The sequence below is a fragment of the Lissotriton vulgaris genome, chromosome 4_1 (genome assembly GCF_964263255.1).
Source record: "Lissotriton vulgaris chromosome 4_1, aLisVul1.2, whole genome shotgun sequence".
In the NCBI taxonomy this organism is placed as follows: Eukaryota; Metazoa; Chordata; class Amphibia; order Caudata; family Salamandridae; genus Lissotriton; species Lissotriton vulgaris.
Window position 1 is genome coordinate 1,802,729,697 of NC_141691.1, and position 13,405 is coordinate 1,802,743,101.

The 13,405-nt window shown below is 41.3% G+C and overlaps 1 protein-coding gene across 1 annotated transcript in view; it reads left to right on the forward strand.

Annotated features, from left to right (window-relative positions):
* Window positions 1-13,405, forward strand: part of LOC147724580 (fibrocystin-L-like) — a 1,106,658-nt gene that overhangs the window by 634,062 nt on the left and 459,191 nt on the right. The window contains exons 40-41 of the mRNA XM_086966124.1: window positions 844-1,834; window positions 6,363-6,611. Coding sequence (XP_086822250.1) covers window positions 844-1,834; window positions 6,363-6,611 — 1,240 coding nt within the window. The remainder of the gene's footprint in view (window positions 1-843; window positions 1,835-6,362; window positions 6,612-13,405) is intronic.

Here is a 13,405-nt window from a genome sequence, read left to right on the forward strand (position 1 = left end):
CAAGATTAGACTTAATAGGTCAAATATGAACCCAGATTTTAACATATCAGTATTACAAATGGGGTTTATGGTTGGCCTGGGTATGCATCTAAGCCAGGCAGAAACCACCACTCCAGTCCGGGCAAGGAAGTTACACACCAAAGTTAACCTGTGCTCACCCTCTAGAGCATTTAGGCTTATTATCAGAGGGAATGAGTATTCATTTGTGCAACACACTCATACAGTAATACAATCAATACACCATAAAAGAGACTCCACACATGATTATATAAATATATTGTATATTGTACATAGAACAAGACCATAATGACCTGACTCATAAATACTGTGCATGTAATGCAATTACACGGATAGTACTAATCATTCTGGACAATGCCCGGCAAAAATGACATGTATCTGTGAAGACTGTGGGCATGAAATACAGCAGTCAAGCACATACACAAGAACCTCTGCCCTCCTATCAGCAGGGTTGCGGTATTCCGTGTGGGCCTAATGGAAAACAAGTTGCTTTGCAACGCTCACAGTTTTCACATATCACAGTGAATACTGTCTTCCAACTAGAAACACCATGCTGAAATAATGCTTGGTATGCTGTAACAATAAAGTCATAACTGATGGTACACAAGCAGATTGTCTTGCTAGTAGATTGTGACCTTTTTTTTACAGTAAAGTGATTCTAGAATAGTCACCCTAACTATTATACTTTTCTGAATATTTCTCTCCAAAGAGATTTCAACATAATAGTTAATTATATATTGGTGAATAAATCCAATTGTACAGTTCAATTTATAAACTGTCTCTTAGTGTGGTATAAGTATATCTCTAATGCATGTTTTGCTCTAGGTGAAAATTGGAAGCTATCCATGTATGGTAATATTGAGCAGTGAACATGAACTGACATGCACTGTGGACCCACAGAATAGAATGGACATCGGAATCGCAGAAATTATCTCCTTAAATGTCCAGAACCTTGGAGCAGCCATCACCACATTGACCAGGGAGTTTGATCGCCGTTTCGTCCTCCTCCCTCACATGGACTCTGTGACCCCGAATATTGGATCACTCACAGGGAAGACCCGACTGACCATCCACGGGTCAGGGTTTTCATCTCAACAAAGTGGGATAATGGTTACAATGGCTGGATATCCATGTGCCATTGTTTCTGTGAATTACACAGACATCGAATGTGACACCTCAAACGCTAATGTTGAAAGAAGTGTGGATCTAAAAGTTGTCATAAATGGTATCCCTGCTCAGTGCAAAGGGTCATGCAGATTTTCATACTCCGCAAATGTCACATCGAGAATATCAAGTGTTGTGCCCACCATCTTGCGAAATGTATCTACAGAAATTGTGATTGAAGGAGAAGGGTTTGGGTCCAGAGTTGAAGACATCCTTGTGTACATTGGAGATGAGGAAATTGAGGCAACTAACGTCACTGAAAACAATATTACTTGCAATGTGACCCCGCATCCTGCCGGAGTCTACACTCTCACAGTTGTGGTTTTAAGCAAAGGCCTAGCTACAGGTAGTCTCACCCTTAACAGTCCTGCAGAGGCCTCTCTCTCACCACATTCTGGAAGCATCATGGGTGGCACCCCATTATTCATCACAGGAAATGGTTTTGGCACAAATATGACAAGAGTGACCATTGGTGGTAATTTGTGTGAAGTTGTTTCTGTTGCTCCTGGCAAAGTGCAATGTATCACACCAGCACACTATGATGGAGCTGTAAATGTAGAGATAGTTGTTAATTCATTTGTGTACCCACTGCTGAGCTTCACATATGCTGAAAGCCATACGCCACGCATCACATCAATTTTTCCTACAACAGGTGAGTATATCCTTTCATACTTCATTTATGTTATTTGTCCTATGAGAATGATCATATTTAACTCCTATTTTGCTTTTCCCTGCACTCTGGTTCTTTCATTCTTCTATTTGCATTGTCTTATTATGGGGTCTTGTGTTACGCTGTGGTCAACTCACTGCCACACACTGCTATAAGGCTTTACGTATTGTAATAAAATATTACTTCATGTTAAACAAAAACTATTAACCCTAACAATTCACTGACAAAAACAAAGGTTAAAGTAAAGTTATAGTTAAATGTGATAAAAAGATCTGTTTTTGATTTAAAAACAAACTCTTAGAAATTCACTAAAAAAAAAAAACAGGCCAAGCGAATGTCAGTGACAACAATACTGTCTTGTACTAAAATAACCATAGAAATTCACAAGTTAGTTTTAGCAGGTCTAAGTATAACTTGTGACCTCGCCATGCACAGTTTATGACCGCACATATTGGATCACTCATTACATGTTCTCTGACATCCTTGTGCCCTCACTTGTGACATCCCAAAGGACATAATTGATGACATTACTTATGACATAATTCAAGCTTCATTTGCACATATTGCTCTATAATCTAGTATGGCATTAAAAGCCTAAAAGTAAGTACAAATAGATCAGAATAATATGAAGCACCATTAATGCCATCACTGAAACAACTCCCTTAGGTGTAGCAAACATGTGTTATTAAAAACATTGGGCCTGATTTACAAACGTAATCTGAGACAAAATCCTAACTTTACCACTTTTGGTATTCACAGAAGCCATTTAGGAGTACTAAAGTTAGGATTACTAACTTAACTACTCCTACACTAAGAAAAATCCTAACTTTACAACTTTTGGTATTCATAGAAGGCCATTAGGAGTACTAAACATTCTAGGAGAAACTTCTCAACTGACCTATATTTTTTTATAATGTGGCCTCTTAAGGCTCATTTTCAGCAACCAACCCAATATCAATGGCATACAGCAACAATTAATTCAATAATATATTTTTTATTGTTTTTTTTTCTAATTATCACAAAGAATTATATAATCTGTCTCTTCCAAGCTGATTAGGATTTTTGCTAAGACTGTACTTCTTTTATGTATGAGTGCTAGAGAGAATGAGATAGTATGATAGGTGATATTGAAGTGTTGATGGTTGAGTGTGGGGTTATCTGTGCATTTATTTATTCTATTTGATTTTAGAGCTGAAATGTTAATCACCAGCCTTCAACACAGCCAGAGATGAAGATAGTGGCAAAATTAGAAGCAATGTTAATTCAATCTACTGATCAAATATCCGTTCATTGTTCAATTGTCGATATCAAATGTTCAAAACAATGCAGTAGTTTCGCATATTAATATGTTGAAGAATTTGGTGGTATCCTGGTAACTGTCTGTTTATCTGTTCAAATATATTTTGTATGTGTAGATAATGATGAAAAGCTTCTCTGATCAATAATGAATGGCAGTACCATCATTATATAAAAAAGTATAAAATATTTTGTATGAAGAAATTTACAATAAAAATATTTTTTTATTAATAATTGTTGCTGTATGTCACTGGTATTGGGTTGGTTGCTGTTAATGAGCCTTAAGAGGCCTGATTATCAAGAAATATAAGTTTGTTGAGAGGTTTTTCCTAGAGTATTCACTGTTTCCCCCTCCTCTTGGACCTAAAAGTAAGTAGGGGGTACCTTTTTCTTTTTTTTTCATGTAGGAGTACTAAAGTCAGGATTCCTAACCTTACTACTCCTAAAGTGAGAACATTTTAAATTACGACTTTCGGTGTCCCAGAAGACATTGAGGCGTACTAAAGTTAGGATTCCTAACTTTACTTTTATTAAACTGAGAAAAATCCTAACTTAACGACTTTTGGTATTCACAGAAGGCATTTAGGAGTACTAAAGTTCGGATTCCTAACTTTAGTACTCCTAAACGCCTTCTGTGAGTACCGAAAGTCGTAAAGTTAGGATTTTGTCTCAGATAAATTTTGTGAATCGGGCCCATTGACCCTATACCACACACTTCACAGGTAGCCAGCCACGTTAAGAATCAACCACCGATACATGCGAAACCCTCATTGCACACAGCGTTCAATCAGAATACCACTGTTCAGCAAAATCCAAGTTCCTCAAGAGGCACAGCGTCTATTCCAAAATGAATGCCCTACAATGGACAGCTTTTATCTGTTATCAATCTCCTCACAGTCACCAAACCTATATTGAGAAATTAAGTTGATATGAGTATAAACGTGGGTTCTGTAAACAGTGCTTACTCTATGAAGAGAGTTTACTCTGCACCACACTGTTTGCAGACAACAAAACTCTCATGAGAAATGCACCAAAGTGTATGTAAAAGTATCTACTAAGAACAGTGTACACTCCATGCAACACTTGTAAAAAAATACACTATTCACTTAAGAGAACCAAGGTCTAGAGGTGCTAAAGATTATACCACCTGCAGCCTTCATACTGTGGTAAAAACTGAAAAGACAGCCCACCTTCTGAATCAAAAGAAACAAGTATACATAGGTTAGGAACACTTTTCCGCAGGAAATTGATTTTTTTAGTATGCTATTAACTTTTGTTCCTTTTTGTGAATCGTCACAAAATTTTCAAGGAAATAGGTTTCATCCACCTCAGCTACTTCCTGGAAGGTTTTGGGGTGATCCATCGAACGGGAACTGAGAAAAAGAGGGTGTCCCAAAACATGTTTTTCTAATCCAGTTTCCCATAGGGAATAAACGATATTGCACCAAAGTTGTCAGAAAGCTACATCTTTACCCAGAAAGGGTACTTTTTCTGATTTTGTGTCAATCCATTCAGTAGTTTTTTAGAAAATAGGGTTTCAAATACCTGGACGTCAGTAGAGACTATGGTCTGGAAATCTATGGATTTGCCCTCACAACTTTAGACTCCCTAATTCTCCTTCATGACGTATCGGTCAGGCACGCAACACCCATTGAACTCACCGGGCTTCAGCCCCCCCGCCGTCGTGTGTGGTAGCCCGGGATGAGACAGATCCCGGGCACACACAGAGCCGCACCCGAACGTTTCACAGGTCGTTACAAGACCATTTAAATGGTAATTAGGCCTTGCAGTTGTTTCACCCCTTCTAAGAGCCCCTGCAGCCCACGCTGCCTACTGATGAAAGGTTCAGCCCCCCCCCCCCCCCGAAATTTTTTCTTAGCCCCCCCCGAAATTTGGCTCTAGTTGCGCCTCTGGTATCGGTCATTCCGGAATTGACTCACCATGCTCTCCATTGCTCGTCACTGCCATTATAAAGTGCCAACATCTGCGTTTTGTGACATTGACGCTCTCCACAATTGCTGTCACATGAGCAATAGCTTGCTTAGATGTACTAGACTGCCTCATATGACAAGATCATTTACAATTTTATGGACAAAGCAAGTAATTTTCTTCTTATATAGTCCCCCTTTTTTGCAAGATGGCCCCCTTACCCTCATTGTTCGCTTAGACTCTTGCTTTTTCCTCAATACCATCATTGTACTCACTATCTCTTCCCACGCCCTCTACTCTCTTTCTTCCCTGCTGTGTAGTTTTCATCTTTCTCTCCTTTTTCTGTCTGTGTCCTTCTTCCCATCCTCTATTTACTTTCTTCCTTCTATAGCTTATTCTCTCACCTCTCTCTACACTTTTCTACCTCTCTTCAATATTATATATAAGTATTGTTTGCTACTGGGAGCATGTATCATGATCAACGTTTATATAGCTCTATATGGGTATACACTGGATTTGCATGTCACTACATTTGCTGTTATTTCTCAATTATTTAATTTTGTTAATAAAATAATTAATACACAATCAAAAGTAAAAAAATATATATATTTATCAGGCACCGTAGGATGTGCGTTCCCCACAAACCTAAAGATAAGATCTGATTTTCTGCTACTACATCAACACAGATGTAGTGCTAGTCATTTTAGGGTTTGGGGCCCAGGTCACCTGTCCTCAAAAAAGGTTAAAAAAAAATCAAACTGGAACAGGTTAGGGATACCCTTCTACCCTGGCCAGGCCACAAACGGTACCGTTTATCCCCCTGGGGATTACCTGATATTTTCAGGAGCTGGGGGCGTTCCCCCAAGCCATTATATGGCCCTGGTAACCCCGTACAATTTGGGCTGCATTATTATTTAAAGGGGTCTTTTTAGCCAAGCTAACTGTTGGCTTAAATGGCCCCGCTGATATAGTTGCCAGCGCTGCTTCTTTCACCATCATCCCAAGTGTAGAAGAATGACTTTCTGTAATCTTTATCTGCTTGTGTGTGGGACAAGTTGAAAAATGTACAACCTACTTCAATGGGTGTTATTTATTATGTAAAGGAGCCAATGATGCAATCAAGCTCACAGTATATGCTAAGGAACCTCGGGTCAGTAGTCCTTTTAAAGCAATGTAATTGCTAGTAACATATTTAACATTTGACTGTTCTAAAGGCTGAATGATCAATTTCTAAGAGTTTTTCAAGATATAATATATCATCTATTGTCTTGTGACTTCTTTTCAGGAGTGGCTGGAACAGCAGTGACAATCAGTGGATCTGGACTGGGGTCTGTCAGTTCAGATGTGACAGTGACAATCGACAAAGTGGCATGTGATGTTCAATCAGTCAACGACAGTGAAGTGCAGTGCATCATTGGAAATCACATGGGAGGAAACTTTCCAGTTGTTTTACACCATATTGTGAAAGGCTATGCTGTAACAAATGTATTCTTCATGTATGCGTTCAGCATAGATACTGTCTTCCCACATGAAGGTATGTAAATTCTGAAACTAAAGACGTGAAAACTTTTTGAGTTGTACCCCAAGTGTTTGCACCCATGAAATATGTTCTCCCTGCTTATTCGTAAAAGAAGAATCATTTCATGTTAGAAATATGGGTGACGAATTCCAACAAAAATCAGAAGTTACTGGGCCCCATTTGAGTCAATGGAGGGTTTTCACCTCCAGTGTCCTAGGACATCTTCACTGAAGATTTTCACACAGGGGCGTCTGATTTGCAATGTAGTGAGGCAGAGCACGCCAAAGCTGACCCAGAGATATGCTAGGGCCAGAAACTCAGAACTTAGTAATGCATAATACAACACTCAATTAGTCATTGTACAGTCAGTCTTATGTCTTTTAAAAAAAGGAAAAAGTACATTATTGCACAAACAACTGAATGCTTCACACAAAGTTACAAACTTTTACGATATTGAACATCGGAACCCTTGTAAATGGACCTCGCAGAACACCCAGAGCGATAATTATATATCCTAAGGAAATGTCATATGGGACACTAACCTTCGAAGTCTAGTCTTTTCCAGCTTTCTGTAACTTACTATGTGAAAATATGCACATTAGCAACCCCTAACCTTGAAAAGAGCAATACAACACTACAAAATGTAGGATTGTCACTATATAAATGTCATGCCTACTGTTTTTAATTGCAGCCATCATAGTTATATAGACAAGAAGTACTGCAACTGACATTACTTTTTACCATTAGACAACAAAGACATTCAACCTTTGTCAATACCATGCATAATGGACAAACCTAAACTATTGACTTTAATGTAAACAGCAGTTTTTCACATACAAAAGTGAGGCTTATAGCCTTTGACATACAACTTTGCTTTCAAGTTGCTTAGTAACCACTTCCGAGCCCATATCACAAGGACTCAGCTGTCCCAGGTCCCCTTCAATCTCTGAATCTGCTGGCTTGCTTACAGTGTGTTTCCTGTCCTTCATGGACACCAACGTTCCCCTTCCGTGAAGACTTAAAGATACTCATTTATCCATGCACAGGTAGGCCATGTAGCAGTGCCTCTAGGCCGCCATCCCAGCAATGCCAGCAATGCCTACAATTGTCCCAGTAGCTTGAGAGCACCTCTTTTCTAATATGTTGATTATCTTGATGGAAATAGGGCTCTATGGTATGTGTTGTTGGTTCTATAGACACTCTCATGCTTTCCTGCTGCTTCTGGCAGTGCTTTAGAGGTGTGGACCTGCTCTCCTGTCAAACCAATGATCTCCTAACCTGTGTTTTTCCCCCAAAGTCAATGCAAGATCCTCCAAAGCTGACCACTCTCTTTACCTACACTCCATAGCCATTGTGCCTTTCATCATTGGACTGTGCACAAAAACATTTTCACAGTAGCAGATTGGGTTGTTAGGTATGCAGGTCCTTCTTTTGGTCCTCCATGCCTCTTCTAATATTTCTGAGTCTGCGCAGGCACTTGTCAAATCAGTTTTTCTGTAACTGAAGGGATGGCTTTTAAGAAGTAGGACGTCAGGACACGTTTCTTGAAGTTATTTATTCAGCCACTACAGAAGACCCCTGATCTGGCCAGGTTCTCATCAACTCTGACTCACCGAGCCTCCACCTCATATAATTTCATATTCCAGGACAGGAGCATGGTGGTAGCTAAGGAGCAGCTAAACCATCACAAGGATTACAAAACATTACAATTACAAAATTACATGTATGCAGGTTATCAAATAAGATAGAACACATCCCTTTTCCTTATACAGAGAAACAAAATCTAAATATATAAATTAAATATACACACTATGAACATACACAGGTTCATATTTTTTCTGCACACTCAGCTCTTTACCATCTTTCCTTTTTTTCGAAATTGTTTTCCCCTGTTGTAGCTTCTTCATTCATCCACTCTTTCTCCTCAGTTTTGCTGCATGTGGTCACTCTCCTAGAATTCCACCAGTTGCCATCTGAAAGTAACCGAGCATTTGCCTTCACCGTCACCACCCTCATAGGACAAAGGAATGTTGAGTTCCCTTTCCCGACTGGATTCCCTGGACATACTCTTACTAACATGCCTTTCGTATATCCCCCACATTTATTGTTTACGTTCTTGTTGTGTCATTGTTTATAGTGTTCCTGATATTTCTCCACTTTATCTCTTATCTTTTTCTTTTTTATTATTTTGCCACCACTCCTACCCATCCAAGCTGGAACAGCTACTGTACATGGTACCCTGCCTCCCAACAGACTAAATAGAGTCACACCCTGTTAGAAACGGGTCCAAAAACACCCTGGACCCCCCTCTGCTAGCTTGGCGCAGAGCGGGAAAGCCTAACTAAAGAGGCAATATGTAAAGTACTTGTGTATCACCTACCCACAGTGTCACAGTGAAAATACCACACAAAGGACACTACACCGGTTATTTAGAAAAATATAAATATCTTTATCTACGTTTTAGGCAAGACCAACTCAACAGGAATTTCGCATATACCATTAGCTCTTTATTGCAATATTTTCTAAGTGTTCTGTGTAAGAGGAAATAAAATTGCAGGCTCTGTAAGTCTTTTAGGCCAACGTTTGTGGAGTTACCAGTTCTGTCGCAGGACTATATACAAAAGCGGGACCCCCACGCACCTGTGACGTTTGGTCGTCACCCACGGGAAACATCCTTTACAACGAAACTTTTACAACGCAGCGCTATTACAACGCAGGTTTTACAACAAAAACCATTACAACGCATTGCTCTGGGGGGCGCTCTAGGATAGGGAATAGATTTAATTTACTATCCAACACCTTCCCTAGTATCCACGGGGACTGGAGTTGGAATAGTAAATTAAACTATTCACTATCCAGCACCCCAAAGCGCTATGCTTTGTAATGGTATGCGTAGTAAAACCTGCGTTGTAACAGCATGAGTGGTATAAGCATGCGTTGTAACGTCATACATTCGTCACCCACAGACTTTCCCTGGCTGGTTAGGTCCTCCGTGAGCAGCAGTTGTAAGGTGGCGGTACCCCATTGAATACTTTGCACACTACATGAGTTCCAATGTGTGTCAAAGATCAGGGGAACCCTCAGCTCCGGGTAAACCCCTTGTGCGGCTTGTCACAGTACTGACTTATTTAATGGTGGTGGGAAGCACTATGCCTGTATCGAACCCAGCCCCAAGCCGCACAGCCAACAGGTCCATTGCCCCCCCAGCCCGCCCACCCAACACAACATGCGCCAGTGTTGGTCGAGCGTTACCTGGGATGCTGGTCTGGTGCTGCAGGTCGCTCCAGTGGCAATCCTCCGACCGGAGCCTCTCTCTGCTCTTGTTGGCGCCTCCCGGGGGAAAATGGAGCAGCTTTCGGAGATCCAGGCGCTGCTTCCCTTGCTGACTGGAAGCCGACTTCCTGCTGGCCGGTTCCTTCTTCGACGGCCGCACGTCCGGGGGTAATCCTTGTTGCCGGCCAACGCCTCGCAGCCAGGAAGTTCAGTGTAGCGTCCTTCTTCGGGTGATCTCGCTGGCAACTCAGTCCAGCGGCGGTGACAGCCTTGCAGTCGGTCGAGGTGCTCCCGTTAAAACAGGTACACGCTCACCTCAGCGCAGAGGTGGTTTAGAAAGCAAAACACTCACTCCCTCCACTCGAGGAGCAGGATCTTGGCAGACAACTCGGGCCAGCGGTGGTGAAATCTTCTCCCAGTGCTTTTCTCCTCAGGGCTTTCAGGTTCCTGTAAGTTAGGGGCAGATAAACGTGCCCAGCGCGGTGGGGACAGTCCTGGGATTCCTTTTTGTGTTAGTGTTTCCCCAGTAACTATGGGGCCAGTCAGTAAATAATGGAGACACCCTGGTTATGATGTTTTAGTTCCCCTCTGGCAAGGCAAGATCAGCGGGCAGTAGGGCAGCCCCGTACTTTGGGGCAGCAGTTGCTGGGAAGCAGTCAGCCTCAGCAGAAGTGGCAATCTTCCTGGCGCAGCAGGCTTTACTCCCTGCAGAGTTTCTTCTTGATCCAGTAGTTTAACAAGGATGTGTGGCCAGGACCCTCCCTTTTACACCCTGGTGCCTAGCCACTAAAAGGGGGAAAAAGCTTCTGGAAGGTTCCAGGGGGTTCTGGGGTGTTCCCTGCTATCTCTGACCTGGCTCCTGGCTGCCTACAATCACAAAGGCAGGGTAGTTAAGTCTATTGTGGGGCAGCTGGGCCCACCCTATTCAGGTGAAAAGGTGTGAATCACCACTCCCTCCTCGCAGCCCAGGGAGGTCATCAGCATACAGATGAGAGGGGGGAGTCTGCAGTGCACAGACTAAGTGCAGGGCAGGAAAATGTCCTCTTTCTAAAAGTGGGATTTCTAGAACATTAGTGCCCAAACCCTATAACCCAGTAGAGAGGGTTCCCTGCTACCATTCTAACCATACCAAACATGACATACTTATTATGCCCCAGTTAGTAGTTCTCCCATAAGGGGGGTTCACAATGTTAGCCTATGGAGGGGTAGGCCTCACTGCCGTAGCAGTGGTAAGGTGCCCAGAGTCCTAAGTCCAACAAAAATGCATGGTCAAGTGGGAGGCAAGAAGGGCAAAAATGTAGGAGACCGTCCTAAGGCTAACAGGTCCAATACGCCCATAACTGAGTTGGGAGTGGTACAATAACCCACACACTATAACCTCAGACCATGCTGAGGATGGGAACTAGAGGCACAGGGCCTAGGGGCCAGCCAGCCTTCAATCTGATTTATATACACAAAAATGGTCTGGAACAACATCTCTATTTAATTCTGTAGGAAACCGTTGGAACCCATACGAGGGGCAGCCCATTTTTGTGTATATATAAGTAGTACAATAACTCCATAACATGCTTTTGACTTGGTCTTTCCAATTCAAATTGCTAGCCAAGGCCAATTGAATGCATTCACCCGACAAACTGTTAAAGCGTTCTATGAGACCATTGCCCCTTGGTTGATAAACTGGCTTTCTATGGTGCTTTATGCTCCATTTCTCAAAAAAATCTATAAACTCCTTGGATACGTATTGAGGCACATTATTGGTAAGAATTTCCACCGTACATCCTTCCCTGCAAAACATTTCTTCACAAAAGGTAATGATATTATTGGAAGTGATCTCTTTAACAAATGCCACCTTGGGACATTTGGAGTGATTATCCATTAGTACTATTGCATACTTTTCGTTCGTTCCTAAACAATCAAAAGAACAACAAATGCCCATTGCCACTTTTTCCAATACACCTTTTGGAAATTTCATGGGACTTATGATACTGTCTTGAATGATGTGTGACTTGTCATGTCACTACACATGCAAGGAATACAATCCCTGACAAACCTTTCAATATACTTGTCCAGCCCTGGCCACCAAGAATCCATTCTAACTTTTGTTTTCATGGCTGCTATACTGCCGTGACCTTCATGCAGTATGATCAACCTTTCATGTAAACTATTTGCACCACCAACTTATCACTTAGCTTTACAACACCCTCACACACAGATAATTCTTCCCATACATTCTTGTAATATAACAATAAATCATAACCTTTCCAAACAAGTGTTTCTGGCAGTTCTCTTTCAACTTAACTAGAACAGCATCAGATTCTATTGCTTTCATCCATTCCATTTTTTCAGTGGCATGCATTGTATGCTGCAGATACCTAACCTACTGCCCATTCTTCATTTTCTTCTCATGTCTCCAACCTCCTATGGCAACCTACTCATGCAGTCTGCATTCATGTTTCTTGCTCTGGAACATAATTCACAGTAAAGATATATTCTTGCATGCAATGTAACCACTTTGCTCTCCTACAAGTTGCTTTATCAGCACCTGTTGTGGAAAATAGATCTACTAAGGCTTGTGATCTGTGTGCAGCTCAAAATGAGTACCCCATACATAAATACGAAAGTGTTGTACTCCCTACCAACATGCCAAGGCTTCTTTTTCAAATGCAGAATATGTACTCTCTGCACCTTTGCGAGTCTGTGACGCAAAAGCCACCACCCTTTCTTTTCTCTTCATGCTCTTGCACTAATACTGCACCTAATCTAAAATCACTGGCATCAGTGACTACAATTTGTTTATCCTTTTGGATCAAAAGGTTTGAGAGTTACTAATTTTGCAATATCTGATTTTATGATATTAAAAGCTAACTTGCACTCTTCAGACCACACAAATTTAACATTCTTTTTCATTAACTCTCGCAGGACATGCACTTTTTCAGCAAAATAATGTCAAACTTTGCATAATATTCTGCAAGACCCAAGATTTTGTCCTCGTACTGCGGAGATGGCGCTTTCTCAATTGCCTCTATCAGACTTTGCTTAGATTTGTTTCCTTCACTTGCTAATGTATGTCCCAAATATTCCACTTTTACAAGATTTGCATTTAGGAAGACTAATAGTGAGCTCTGCCTTCTCCACTCTACACAGAACTACTTTCAAACTCTCATTATGCTGATTATTGTTCTTTCCCCCCACCAACACATCCTCTTGGAAAACTAATACAATTGGTGTATCCTTTAGCATTTTTTGCATGGCCCTCTAGAAACCGGCCGAGGCCAATGCCAAACCAAAAGGGCATATGTATAAATTCATAAGCCCCTTTGGGTGTAATGAATGACGTCAAATATCTGGATTCCTTGTGTAAGTTCACCTAAAGGCATACACTTGACAAATCTAATGTGGTGAAAAACATATCACCAGATACACTTGCTAGCATTTAGTTTATGCGGGGCAAAGGATGGCGATCAATTCAAATGCATTCATTTGGGAAACATCCTTTACAACGAAACTTTTACAACGCAGTGCTTTTACAACGCAGG